General features: G+C 41.0%; 1 protein-coding gene across 16 annotated transcripts in view; it reads left to right on the forward strand.

The window, feature by feature from the left end:
• The window catches only part of TENM3 (teneurin transmembrane protein 3), a 1,601,892-nt gene that overhangs the window by 1,440,294 nt on the left and 149,014 nt on the right, over nt 1-12,584 (forward strand). For all 16 annotated transcript variants that reach the window (XM_077477263.1, XM_077477264.1, XM_077477253.1 and 13 more), the window contains one exon: nt 11,405-11,621. In XM_077477263.1, coding sequence (XP_077333389.1) covers nt 11,405-11,621 — 217 coding nt within the window. The remainder of the gene's footprint in view (nt 1-11,404; nt 11,622-12,584) is intronic.

Raw genomic sequence — 12,584 nt, forward strand, 5'->3', positions numbered from 1 at the left:
CACTGGAAATGAGTCACAAGAGTGCAGAACGAGCTGCACTCTTGTGATCCAAAGGAGAAGTACAGCCCAACAAGCTTTGGCTGTACTTCTCCTTTAAGATAAGTCAGGGGTGCTCAACCTTCCCGAAGAGCAAGGGCCACTTAAGTGATTTCGTAATTGGTCGCAGGCCACAATAAAATGAAGCGGTACAAAAATTTTACATTTTTTATTTTCCTCTTGCAGCCACTGAATACCAATGGGAGGGAGAGGAGGAGAAGCTAGTTTTCAGCAGTTGGAGGAGGAAAATGCAGAGGATCAGTTCCTGTACACGCTGCCCCTCCTATCCAAGTGTAAAACAGAATGTAACAGGGAAGCTGCACAGGCCCCCTGGAGCAAGGGGTGGGTTCGCCATTGTGATCCCCAATGCTACATCAGTGGTTGGGGGTGTGGCCCCCAAAACACAAATGTAAACAAGCCCTTACTGTCCTGAGCCCCCACTAAGGTTGCGGTTTACCCACACTGCGGGTGAAGCACAATGCACTTGTGGGTTTCTTGTGGGTTAGCTGCTCTTTACCATAGACTTCTATTATATCTTGCAGGTGTTGTGCACTTTCTGAAATCGCACCATAACTCCTGCATTCAGTTTGAGGTTGAGGGCCACATCAGAGGGCCAGTTGGGGCCCATGGATTGAACACCCCTGTCGTAAGTTATGATTGGCAGGTATTGATCTTATCGATCAAAATATGATCGTATTTATGAACAAAGTATCTCAGTCCTGCTGTTCAGTGCAAAAAGTTTGTGAATTTTGATCAAATCAAAATGTAATTGTGTATAAAGTGATTGGAAGGAAACTTATGGCTAATCACTTTTTTTGCAGATTTCATCATTTTGATAGAATCACAGAATGAGTTGATATAAAAAAATCAAAGCATCCAGTGTCCCCATGGGAAGATTATCCTTTACCTCCTGTTCTGGCAACAATTTAAAATGTTGGATTTCCTCTCACTAGAGGGCAGAGAAGCTAGGGCAGTGGTTCCCAAGACAAACAGAAAGGGCTAGCCTTCTTTCTGGGGACAAAGAGAGCCATAGAAAACCTGAGAGAGGTTCTCATCCTAAGGTTTAGGAGATATCCCTGTATTTGCATGTGCTGACATCATGCGGCACATGCACACTTAACCCAACTGAGGCAATGGCACATACGTGCCGTTCTCGGCGGCACCCGCGCATGTGTGGGAGTGATGTAATTGCGGCTCCGGCCAATCACAGTGCTGGAACCGTCATACCCAGAAGTTTGTTGGTTTGCCATTTGTGTCCCATTGGGGAGATTTCCCTTTACTTCCTGTCCCATAGCCCATGTCCCATGATCCTCAGAAGCCAGCTGATAAATGATGCTTGATGGTTGCTATGACTACACATTTCAGAGGGAGTGGCTTTTTTCTTCAGGTCTATCATGTGGTCTGTGTTTTTATCAACACAATGTGAGTGTACCACATTCATTTGTCTATATTTTTTTTAATAAACGGTGTCACATTAGGGCCGGTGCACTCTTTTACTCTTGTATTCATAGCCAAAACAGGAAGTTATATGAAATCCCTCCAAAGTTAGAAAATCCCTGGCTGTCACCAGGGTCTCCATTGGAAGAGTTCCCCTCTATTACTGTTCTGGGGTGAACCCAAAATTTGGAATTTTCTTTTACTTTCACTTTTGATGATACCAGTAAACATTACAAATAAAAAAGTTGCATCTCCCTTATGTGGGACATAGACTGCAATAAAAACCTATTTCTAACCTGGTTCAAATCCTTCTCCACTCTATTCAAAAATAAAAGAAAACAAATGTTGCCTTTAGCTAAACTTTCTCACTTACGTATGTCCTTTGTGGTTATTCCACAGAATGTAAGTGCTAAACAGTCTAATACTTTTTATATCTATTTATTAAAAAGTTATTAAAGCAGATTGAAAAGTCACATTTTATATACAGATTTTATTTTCCGACCCCTACCTCCCACTGCTAAACCTAAGTTGCCAAAATAAAAATATAAGTATGTTTACTTGTACAACATTTGCTTCATGCTAGAGATACCTAGAGTCACCTGACTACTATCACCTTTTTGGGCTGTGCTGATCAGCTGGCTCATAAAAATTAGCCTGAGGCTAGGCCAATCCTGGAACAAACATTGTCTGGGCAGATGTATTTGCTAGGTGTTAGGGCAATGGGGATTGTAGTAGAATTCAACTTTAGCTTTAAAACCTCAACACTTGACCCATTTGTGAGGCAAACAGTAAATTACACATCTGTGTTTTTTTATTTTTCATTATTATTTTAATGTGCTGAAAATGAAATAACTGCCAAGCAGTGGGTAACTATCTCAGTAGCTAGAGAATAAAATTACCCACATAGAGCTAAGTTTTCAGCTAGCACTACAACCACATGCTTGCATGAAAAACTGCACTAAAAGAAATATGAGAGCTACCATTTCTGAAGTCTTTTTGAAAATGCTAGATGTCTGGCTGCCTCTGAGTTAAAGTATAATTAAAGGCAAAAGTTTTCTTAGCGGTTTTGGATAGAACACCAGTGAGTTTTTATTGCTGTCTGTGTCCCCGTTAAGGAGATTCACCCTCTATATTTGTGCTGTTTACCATTATCATTGAAAGTGAAAGTAAAAGTAAAAGAAAATCCACATTTTGGGTTGTCCCAAGAAAAGTAATAGAGGGGAAATATTCCAATGGGGGCACTAGTTCTGATGACCTGGGGGTCCCCAAGAAATTCCCATAATTTCCAGGGATTTCCTCTCACTTTCCGTTTGGCTATGGAACAGCAAATGGTGAACAAAAATCTGCCAGGGGTTTCAACCATCTCTTGTTGCATCCAAAATGAAAAAAAAAAAGGTTTTGCCTATAGTTCTACTGTAAATACTTTATAAGTCGAGGGTCCAACGTGAGTATATAAATCAAAAAGTCATAACTCCAAAACGTCATACTTGTTCTGGTCCGTGCTCATGGTATTGATGCCATTGGGGTTCATTTACTAAAGGTAAATAGGTTGTGCACTTTGCAAGGGAAGTTGCACTTTTCAAGTGAAGTTGCGATCTGCATGGACATTCTCCCCAGAGCTTAGCAAAGAGGTGAAGTTCTGCAGAATTCCATCAGCCAATCATTTGCAAGCAAAAGGGCTTATTCTTTTCCTTGCATGTAATTGGGTATTCTTTGCAAAGTGAAAATTTTCCTACATCGACTTAGCCAATCAACGACTGTAGTATATTCTGAATAGGGTCAGCATTTATGGCCTAAATATTTTCCAGTAAGCATAGTTTCAAGTTAAAGCAGAGGTCCACACAAAAATGGAACTTCCGCTTTTCGGAACCCCCCCCCCCCTCCGGTGTCACATTTTGGCACCTTTTGGGGGGGGGGGGGTGCAGATACCTGTATAATACAGGTTTTTGCACCCACTTCCAGGCATAGATCACCACAGTGATTGCGGTGACCTACACCACTTCCCATTCATCCTGCTGTGTGCTGGGAGACGCACGGGTCCCAGAGACAGCAGGGACCATTGGGATGGCACAGCGCAACTTGTGCATGTGCAGTAGGTAACCAGGAAGTGAAGCCTTGCGGCTTCACTTCCTGATTCCCTTAGCGAAGATGGTGGTGGCAGTATCCAAGGACCGAGGGACGATTCGGCCTCGGGTGCTGACATCACGGGCGCCTTGGATAGGTAGGTGTCAGCAGCTGCAGTATTTGTAGCTGCTGACTTTTTTAAAAAAAATTGGTGGACCTCCGCTTTAAGATGAACATGGACTGAAAAGTGTAGACACTTACCTTGTGGTCTGTGCCTTTGATAAAAACAGTAGGGTATACTTTTAACTTCTCGCTGACCATATAGCACATGTAGCAACAGGGCACGTGGGCCTTAACGACATGCATCGCATCCATGTCAACTCAGGTTTCTGTGCTGAAAGCACACTCACTGCGTGCTCCCAATACAAGTACCAAGCAGTCACAAACCGCTTCAATTCTCTGTTAATGATCATAAACCCACTCCACTGGCTCCTGATCATTACCAGAGAATGGGAGCCAATCACAGTGATCACACGATCAGGAAATCCATCCTACCTCTCTGCATTAAGACCCAGTTAAAAGGTCACCTGGAGGGGATCAAAAAGTTAAATAAAAAAATAGGAACTGTCCAGATTCTGAAAAATAAATAATTTTAAAGAGTATATTGTTCACATTATAAAATACTAAAGTATTATCTCCCTGAGATGCCATAACCTCTCCCTATTCTTGATTTTCAGTTTTTTGGAGAAATCTTCAATTCACTGATGATCTATAATTGCCTGTAGAATTTTTAAACATTCACTGTTATGCCTCGTAACACACGATCAGATTTTCTGATGGGAATTGTGTGCTGACAGGCTGTTGGCAGAAAATCCGACCATTTGTGCGCTCCATCAGACAATTGTTGGCCAACTTTCCATGGACAAATGTTGGATGGCAGGTTTACACATTTTCCGTGGACAGCGTTCTGCTGTCAGATTTTCTGAGCATGTGTACACCGGACAAAAGTCCAAAGTACAAACACGCATGCTCGGAAGCAAGAACAAGCCGGAAGGCTTTTTTTTTCTAGTGATATCAAGAATAATATTATGTTTTTTTTTATTTTTTGGTCAAGTTATCACAACACCCTTATCCCATAGTTTGATACAACTATGTTGGTGTCCCTTGTTAATTTTACATTGTATTTTTTTTTTAAATGTAACTGCCTACTCCCAAACTGTCATTTGAATAACAACACATAGCCAAGTATTATTCTCCACCAATTTTTTTTTATTGTGCATTAAACAAGAAAAACAGGAAAATTAGACATGCTATCTGCCAATAGAATTTAACCAAAAAGTGCATTCTATGCATCCAAAACAAATCAAATCATTATTCAACCAAAAAATAAAATAAAAGCTTCATTCATGTGTCCTGCTTCTTAATATAGGGGGTCAACAATGCCAAGAGTTGGTAAAAGCAGGGGTCCGTTATCCGGAGATAATTTCGAAAATCATCTTGATTATTCTCCTGGAGCTCCCACAGCAAAGGCATATGACATAATTGGTCACGATTAATAAAGCAACCAATTTTTGGTGCAAGAAATCCTCCTCCTTCTCCTTTTCCTGGACTGGACTTGGGTCAAAGCAATAACTCCAAGGCCAATAATAAATAACATGTTATCTCCTCCGATTCCGCAACATGGCTGGTTGAAGAACGGCCGTTCAGAAATGAACTGAAAAGCGCAAAATGAAAAGCGCAAACTGAAAGGCGCAAAATGAAAAGCGCAAATCAACACTCGCCAAACTTCTACTAACACAAAATTTGCATCTCCATCAGTATCACCAGCAAAGTAGCTTCATTATTATCCCATTAAAGAGGAAGAGAATGTGATTTAGAGATTTCACAATTTGCCGCATCACAAATGTTCTCCATTACGAATGCTGGTTTACAAGACCGACCGCTTCCAAGCACGTGTGTTTGTACTTTGAACTTTAGTCCAACGGACTTGTGTACACACGCTCGCAAAATCTGACAACAGACATTTGTCAGTGGAAAATTTTAAAGCCTGCCATCCAACATTTGTCTGCGGAAAATCCAACAACAATTGCCCAATGGAGCATACAAATGGTCAGATTTTCCACCAACAGCCTGTCATCACATATTTCCTGTCGGAAAATCTGATCGTGTGTACGAGGCTTATGTCACACCCAGCCAAACACACACCTACACACACACACAAATGCCTCCCCTCTTCACACACAGCGCATTTCAAAATCCAAAAAACACCTGGAAACAGTAATCTGAAGCCCCATACACACTCAGTTTTTCTGCTGAGTTTTTCCTTCAGATTTACCAAAACCATATAATATGAGGTCAATCCTTAGGAGTTTCAATTTGTATGCAATCAGGCAGGCCCTTGTACTACATGGTTTTGGTAAACCTGAAGGAAAAACTCAGCAGAAAAACTGATAGTGTGCATGAGACTTGAGAAGCTACATCCAAAGAGGGGACCTCTGAGTAAGACGCCATAGAGGATTCCAACCATGGATTCCAGATTTTCTGACATTTTTGGGAGATGCTCTGCTTTAATATGTTATTTTAAACATAGGCAATTCTGCATTTATTTAACAAAAGACTTGTGGTATGGTAGGGTAGGTTTCTTCCAGGTCAGCAAAATAGCCTTCCGTGCTTGAAAAAATATCAGCCAGTACATGATACGTGCATGGATCATATGAATGGGCAGGAGCAGCCTGAAAATAGGTGACCATCTACATCTTTCTTACACAGGTTCGTCAGCATAGGTAAAAGGGGGATGGGGGAGACAGTTTTAAGGCTAGCTAGGTGTAAGCTGGAATTTCACTTTAATGGTCATTGGGAGAAGGACACTGTTACATTGTTGAACCCTTACACACAGCTTAAAAGATAATTGATATCAACAATAACTGGAAGTTAAAAACTCTTTATTGTTCAATGAACCCCTGGCAACCTCTGGAGGAACCCCAAGGTTCCACAGAGCGCTAGTTGAGAAACCCTGCTCTAAATTCTAATGCCGCGTACACACGATCGAATTGTCTGGCGGACTTGGTCCGGCAAACAATCCGGCAATCAATCCGCCGGACTTTATAACGAACGGACTTGGCCACACACGGACACTCCAAAAATCCAGCAATTTCTAAAGCGATGACGTACAGCACGTACGACGGGACTATAAAAAGGACGTTCAATAGCCAGTAGCCAATAGCTTTCTTTTCGTACTTGCTTCTGAGCATGTGTCATTCTTAGTCCGCCGGACTAGCACACTGACAAACGGATTGTCTGCTGAAAGCCAAGTCCGGCAGACAAATTTTGAGTCAAAACTACTTTTCCAAGTCTGCCGGACTCTACAATGAAAAAGTCCGCTGGAGCCCACAGACGATCGAATTGTCCGGCGTACTGTGGTCCGGCGTACTGTGGTCCAGCGGACCAAGTCCGCCAGACAATTTGATCATGTGTACGCAGCATTAGTGTAAAGAATGTTAAAATGTGCAATTCCAGTAAGTTAAAAAGAAACCATTGACCACAGCAACCAGAATCCGTTTCTGCCATGTGTTCTCTAAGCACTGCATGAAAGGGAAATACTGATTGGTTGCTGAGTGACTTTCGCACACTTTTCTACATGATCCCTATTGCAGAGCTTTCCTGCAGATATCTTTGCAGCAGAAGATACTGTGCGTACTTGCCTTTCAAAACATCCCAGCGGTGCAAAATAAATGGAGTATGAACTTGCAGTCGGTCAGAGCACTTTCCATGCAGCTCGGCCAGGCCAGAGTGAGCGCGTTCCGTTAGTTATACTAGATAATAGAGGCTACTGACATGCAGAGAAAGGATGAGAAATGTTTTCTCCAGTTATACAGAGCCAGATTCATAACCATCCGTCATTCGCTTGGGCAAGTTGCTGATAAACTCCACACAAAAATAACAAACAGTATGTCCCTGCATCTAGGCTGCTGAAAATGAGATCCTTGCTCTGATTGATGTCAGCAGAGAGGCTTGTAAAAAATGCATTTCCAGCTGATTAGTTCAGAATGTGTCAATCTCATGCAGTTTTTATGACCCGCACACTACATGCCAGATGTACATTTGCTTTTTATAAACTAACAAAGATGAATTACTAAATGCAAGAGTTTTCCCCCCCGGAACTATACCCCATGTTGCCCTGGAGAATAAGTGAACTTTATTTTGTCATAAATCACAAAGTGCTACTTTATATAGAAGCCCAATGGAGAGCACTCATATCACTGTCTATGCTGTGTATGGGTGCCTGTGGATTGGATATATTGTGACATCATGACAGCAGGGTAGGGACACGCAGGTGCCGTTACGCCTGACAGATATTCTGTAGGTACTATTTGATGTCACCCCGAAGACATCTTGTTATATTTCATCTCAGATCCATAGTGTTTTGTATTTTTATTATGTGTTTTTTTTTTTTTTCAAAGTCATAAAATCTTTACATGGAAAACAAGTTTCACATTGTTACATATCAAACAGGGAGTTTTGAAATAAAAGCATTAGTATGTTAAATTAGCAGGCTTATGACAGCTCAGCATCACTCTTGCTGACACCGGCCTGCTGATGCTCACACTGATAACGGTTATTAAACTCTGCGCCATAGCAACATCTAAATCATATTCTACCCAGCCTAGTGCGGAGGATGTGTTACAGCTGCACTATATCAGCTTTTGAGCAAGGACTCGTGCTAGTGTTTATTCTAATTAAATTTAGCTTGGTGAGAATGCTGACACTCCGACAAGCTGTTATGTGTGGTTACATCGGTGTCATGTAGGCACAGGTCTTTTATAAGAAGTATCCTCTCTCTCTAGGTGATATATTAAAGCTAGCATAGTTCCATGCTTTTCTTATGCATTCATTTCTTATTCACTTTGTCTCCTTCCAAGCCATAGGCTTCAGAGATTTGACACTCTGCCAGTTTGTACTTTTGCATTTAACCTGACTATAACAGAGCATGATTTTTTTAAGGGCTATGTCTGCAGTATGGCAGAGGGTCTCTGGAACTCATGCTGATACTTTTGTCCCTTGCCCTGGCTTATTGTTGCTTTTGGTTTTAAGAGACCATGTCTTCAGCTTATGGAATTAAAAGGAAAATAAGCATTTAAAGGCTTATGTTCTGTGATTTTTCTTCCCTTAAACTGTTTTTTTTTTGTTTCTTTTGCAATGTGCCTTTGAACTTGCTGGTGAAATCAACCACTCCAAGAAAAGTTGATTACCTGGAACATCAACCGTTCCCTATTTGTCCTTTTACTTCATGTCTGTATCGACTCAGCTCCTCCACTCCTCACTTCCCTACATTATCTTTTAAGGTGAGGGAAAAAAAATTTGATCCCCCTACTGATTTTGTACGTTTGCCCACTGACAAAGAAATGATCCGTCTATAAATTTAACAGTGAGAGACAGAATCATTTTTTGTGTTTTTTTTTTTTTTTCCTTTTGCGAATAATTGCTCCAACTGTCGTCATCCCCTTACCAAGCTGCTTGGCGATGGTCTTGTAGTCCATTGCAGCCTTGTATAGGTCTACAATCTTGTCCCTGGCATCCTTGGACAGCTCTTTGGTCTTGTCCATGGTGGAGAGATTGGAAACTTCTTGAGAGCTCAAAGACTTTGAATCTTCTATTAGAACCCAAATAACTCAGGACTTTTGTTAAGTACTTTTAATTCTAATCAGATCTATTGCATCTGTGGACAGGTGTCTTTTATTCAGATAACAAGTTGAGATTAAGAGAGTGCACCTAATCTCAGCTTGTTACCTGTATAGAAGGCGCCTAGGAGCCAGAAATCTTGCTGATTGATAGAGGGTCAAATACTTATTTAACTCATAAAATGCAAATCAATTTAGAACTTTTTTTAAAATTGCATTTTTCTGGATATTTTTGTCTCACTGTTAAAATAAACCTACCATTAAAATGGTAGGCTGATAATTTCTTTGTCAGTGGGCAAACATACAAAATTAGCAGGGGGTCAAATACTTTTTTCTCTAACTGTATGTAGCTGCTGGAGGAGGACAAAAGTGAATACTATACAATCTCACTTAAAGTGGAGCAATATGGCGGTTACATCCCTTTACAGCCGCTGTCATCTTCTCTCTGGGTGCTGGGCTTTGGCCTCTTGGCCAGTGGGGGGATGTCATCTAACGCATGCACCGAGGGTTCAGTCATTCCAGCGCAGCTGAATTGTGCTTGGAATGCATGCTTAGCCATGTGTACATGTACAGTGTGCGTGAATAGGAAACGAAGTAGGCAGGTAAGTGTGTATTATTGCAGAAGAGATACAGAATGTCTATTTGTTTTTATTTATTCATTACAGGTACTTATATAGCGCCGACAATTTACACAACACTTTACATATATAGTGTACATTTACATCAGTCCCTGCCATCAAAGAGCTTACAATCTAAGGTCCCTAAGGTCGGCCATACATGGTTAAAATTTTGATTCAAGCCATTAAAAGGCAGGCTGAATGTACCAAGTTGATTGATCGATTGATCAACTTGGGTACAACCAGCCTTCCTGATTGTCTTACAATTATCGCTAGCAGCTGCTATAGCCACTAGCAATAATCAATGTCTACTCCCAGCAGGGACAAGACAATGGCCCGGCAGGAGGGATTCCCGCATTAACACTGTCTGTGTTGAAGGGGGAATCAAGATAATTTATTTTCTGCAATCTGTGGTTACAGGAAAGAAATATTGTTCCATGTATGGCCAGCCTAGCTCACATTCATACATACACATACTATGGATGATTTACTGTAGATAGGAGCCAATTAACCTTCCAGCATGTTTTTTGAGTGTGGAAAGTACTCGGATGCAAAGGAAACCCACACAGGCACAAGGAGAACATGCAAACTCCAGCAGAAAGGTGTTATACAATAAAGCATTAGGTTTTATTCCACTTTAAGCGCAAGCTCCGAGTCTGCTGGGCCTTCTGAGATCATATGCAAGATGGCGGCACCCAACAGCAGTCTTAGGCCTTTTTGGATGTCTACACAAAAGAGACTTGTTACAAGTAAATAGCATACATACAAATGTTATTGCACATATAATCCTATGGACAGGGGTGGACTGACCATTCGGCCACTCGGACACTGCCCGAGGGCCCTGGGCCACTAGGAGGCCCAATCAGGGTTGCCAGCCTCAGCAAAACCAGGGACAGTATGTAAAAATCTGTGTTTTTTTTTTTATATCTGTCTCTGAAATATCCCTTACCGACATACTTTTGGTCAAAAAATCCTGAAATTATAGCTGCCCCACCTCTCCAGTACCTTCTCAGTCAATAGAAACATGTCTGTGTATACTGTGTGTACATGTATGTGTATACTGTGTGAGTGTATACTGTGTGGCCCCATAATCTCTGAGTGCCCGGGGGGCCCATAATCTCCTATTGCCCGGGGGCCCCATGAGTTGTCAGTCCGCCCCTGCCTATGGAATTATTTTTGTTGAACTGTCAAAAGGGTCTCCTGAACTACTCTGCTGCCTGATTGGTTATCATTGTACTGTGATTTTTCTTGAGATAATTGGGCTGTGTCTTCACTTTAAAGGAGTAAAATCAGCCTCTCCCACTGAAGCATCAGTGGCATCCTTCTATGTCATAGATGCTTATAGGTTGAGAAGTCTCTTAGGTGGGCTCAGACTGCAAGAACTTTTACATATATATTTGTGAGTGTATCTGTGAGTATATCTTGTTTATGTGATATAACAATATTTTTTGATATAGTAGAATGTTAGCCAAGTTATACCGTTTTTGGAAATGAGTGAGGAATGAAAGTGTTAATACAATAAAGAGGTAATCCTGATGAGTATAAATTCAGTCAAGTCCTTTCTTCTGGCAGATGGCTTAATCGACTGCATGGACCCAGACTGCTGCTTACAGAGCTCCTGCCAGAATCAGCCGTACTGCCGTGGTCTACCTGATCCACAGGACATTATCAGCCAGAGCCAGCAGTCACCGTCCCAGCAGGCTGCCAAGTCTTTTTACGATAGGATCAGCTTCCTCACAGGACCTGACAGCACCCATGTCATCCCCGGAGACAACCCTTTCAATAAAAGGTAAATCTGTCACCAGCACTAAAGCTATGTGCAACAAACAAGTACTTTTCTACCTGCCTGCAAGATTCTTTATTAACATTTCATGCCTAAAGAAACTCTGTATTATAAAGCCTCCCTGAGCCAGTAATAGTGAGCATCTTCTAATTACCACATAAACTGGTTTGTGACTTCTAAATATTAAATATTCTCCACATTCCTGGGGAGCCATTATCTCAAATAATTTAAAATCGAATAGCAAACATGTCAAGTTATGCCAAGACTCATGAGAAATAGGTGAGACAGACAGGTATAGAATTGCTATAGGCCACTTGAATTTCTGACAGTGACATTTCTGACATGACCCTGCCTTGTTATGTGCAAATTGGCCTTATTCAGTATAGAGTTCTTATCAAGAGTAATAACCCCTGGCAACCAATCTAAATCCATTTTCTACTTGTCTAATGGCAGCAGAATAAAATCTGGTTGCTATGGGTTATTTTGACTTAACAATTGGCTCTTAAGAATAAGAACTCTGTTTGAAATAAGGCTCTGTTGCTCTGTAAATATGAGTACAAGTGGGAAAGAGTAAGCCTTTGTTAAGATTAAAATGCCCAAAGTTTGTTAGGTGATAAAAACATCTATCTCTTAGTGCAGAAAAGCAGTGCATCAAACGTGGTAATATTATTCTTGTTTTCCTCTGAAATTTAAGATAAAGAAGTTTGCTTAGTGAATCTTTTCTCTGTTTCTTTTTGGAGACTTGCTATGGCATGATTCATACAGTTGTGCTTATTAATTTAAATACCCTGGCAGAATTTATGATTTCTTGGGCATTTTTCAGAGAATATGAATAACAGAAAAACGTTTCTTTTACTCGTTGTTAGTGTTTGGCTGAAGCCATTTATTAACAAAAAAATCAGTGTTTACTCTTTTTAAATCATAATCACAACAGAAACTTCCCAAATGATCCTGATTAAAAGTTTACAT

The sequence above is a fragment of the Lithobates pipiens genome, unplaced genomic scaffold (assembly GCF_037356315.1).
Source record: "Lithobates pipiens isolate NorthernLeopardFrog02 unplaced genomic scaffold, aLitPip1_a1.2 Scaffold_13, whole genome shotgun sequence".
Taxonomy (NCBI): Eukaryota; Metazoa; Chordata; class Amphibia; order Anura; family Ranidae; genus Lithobates; species Lithobates pipiens.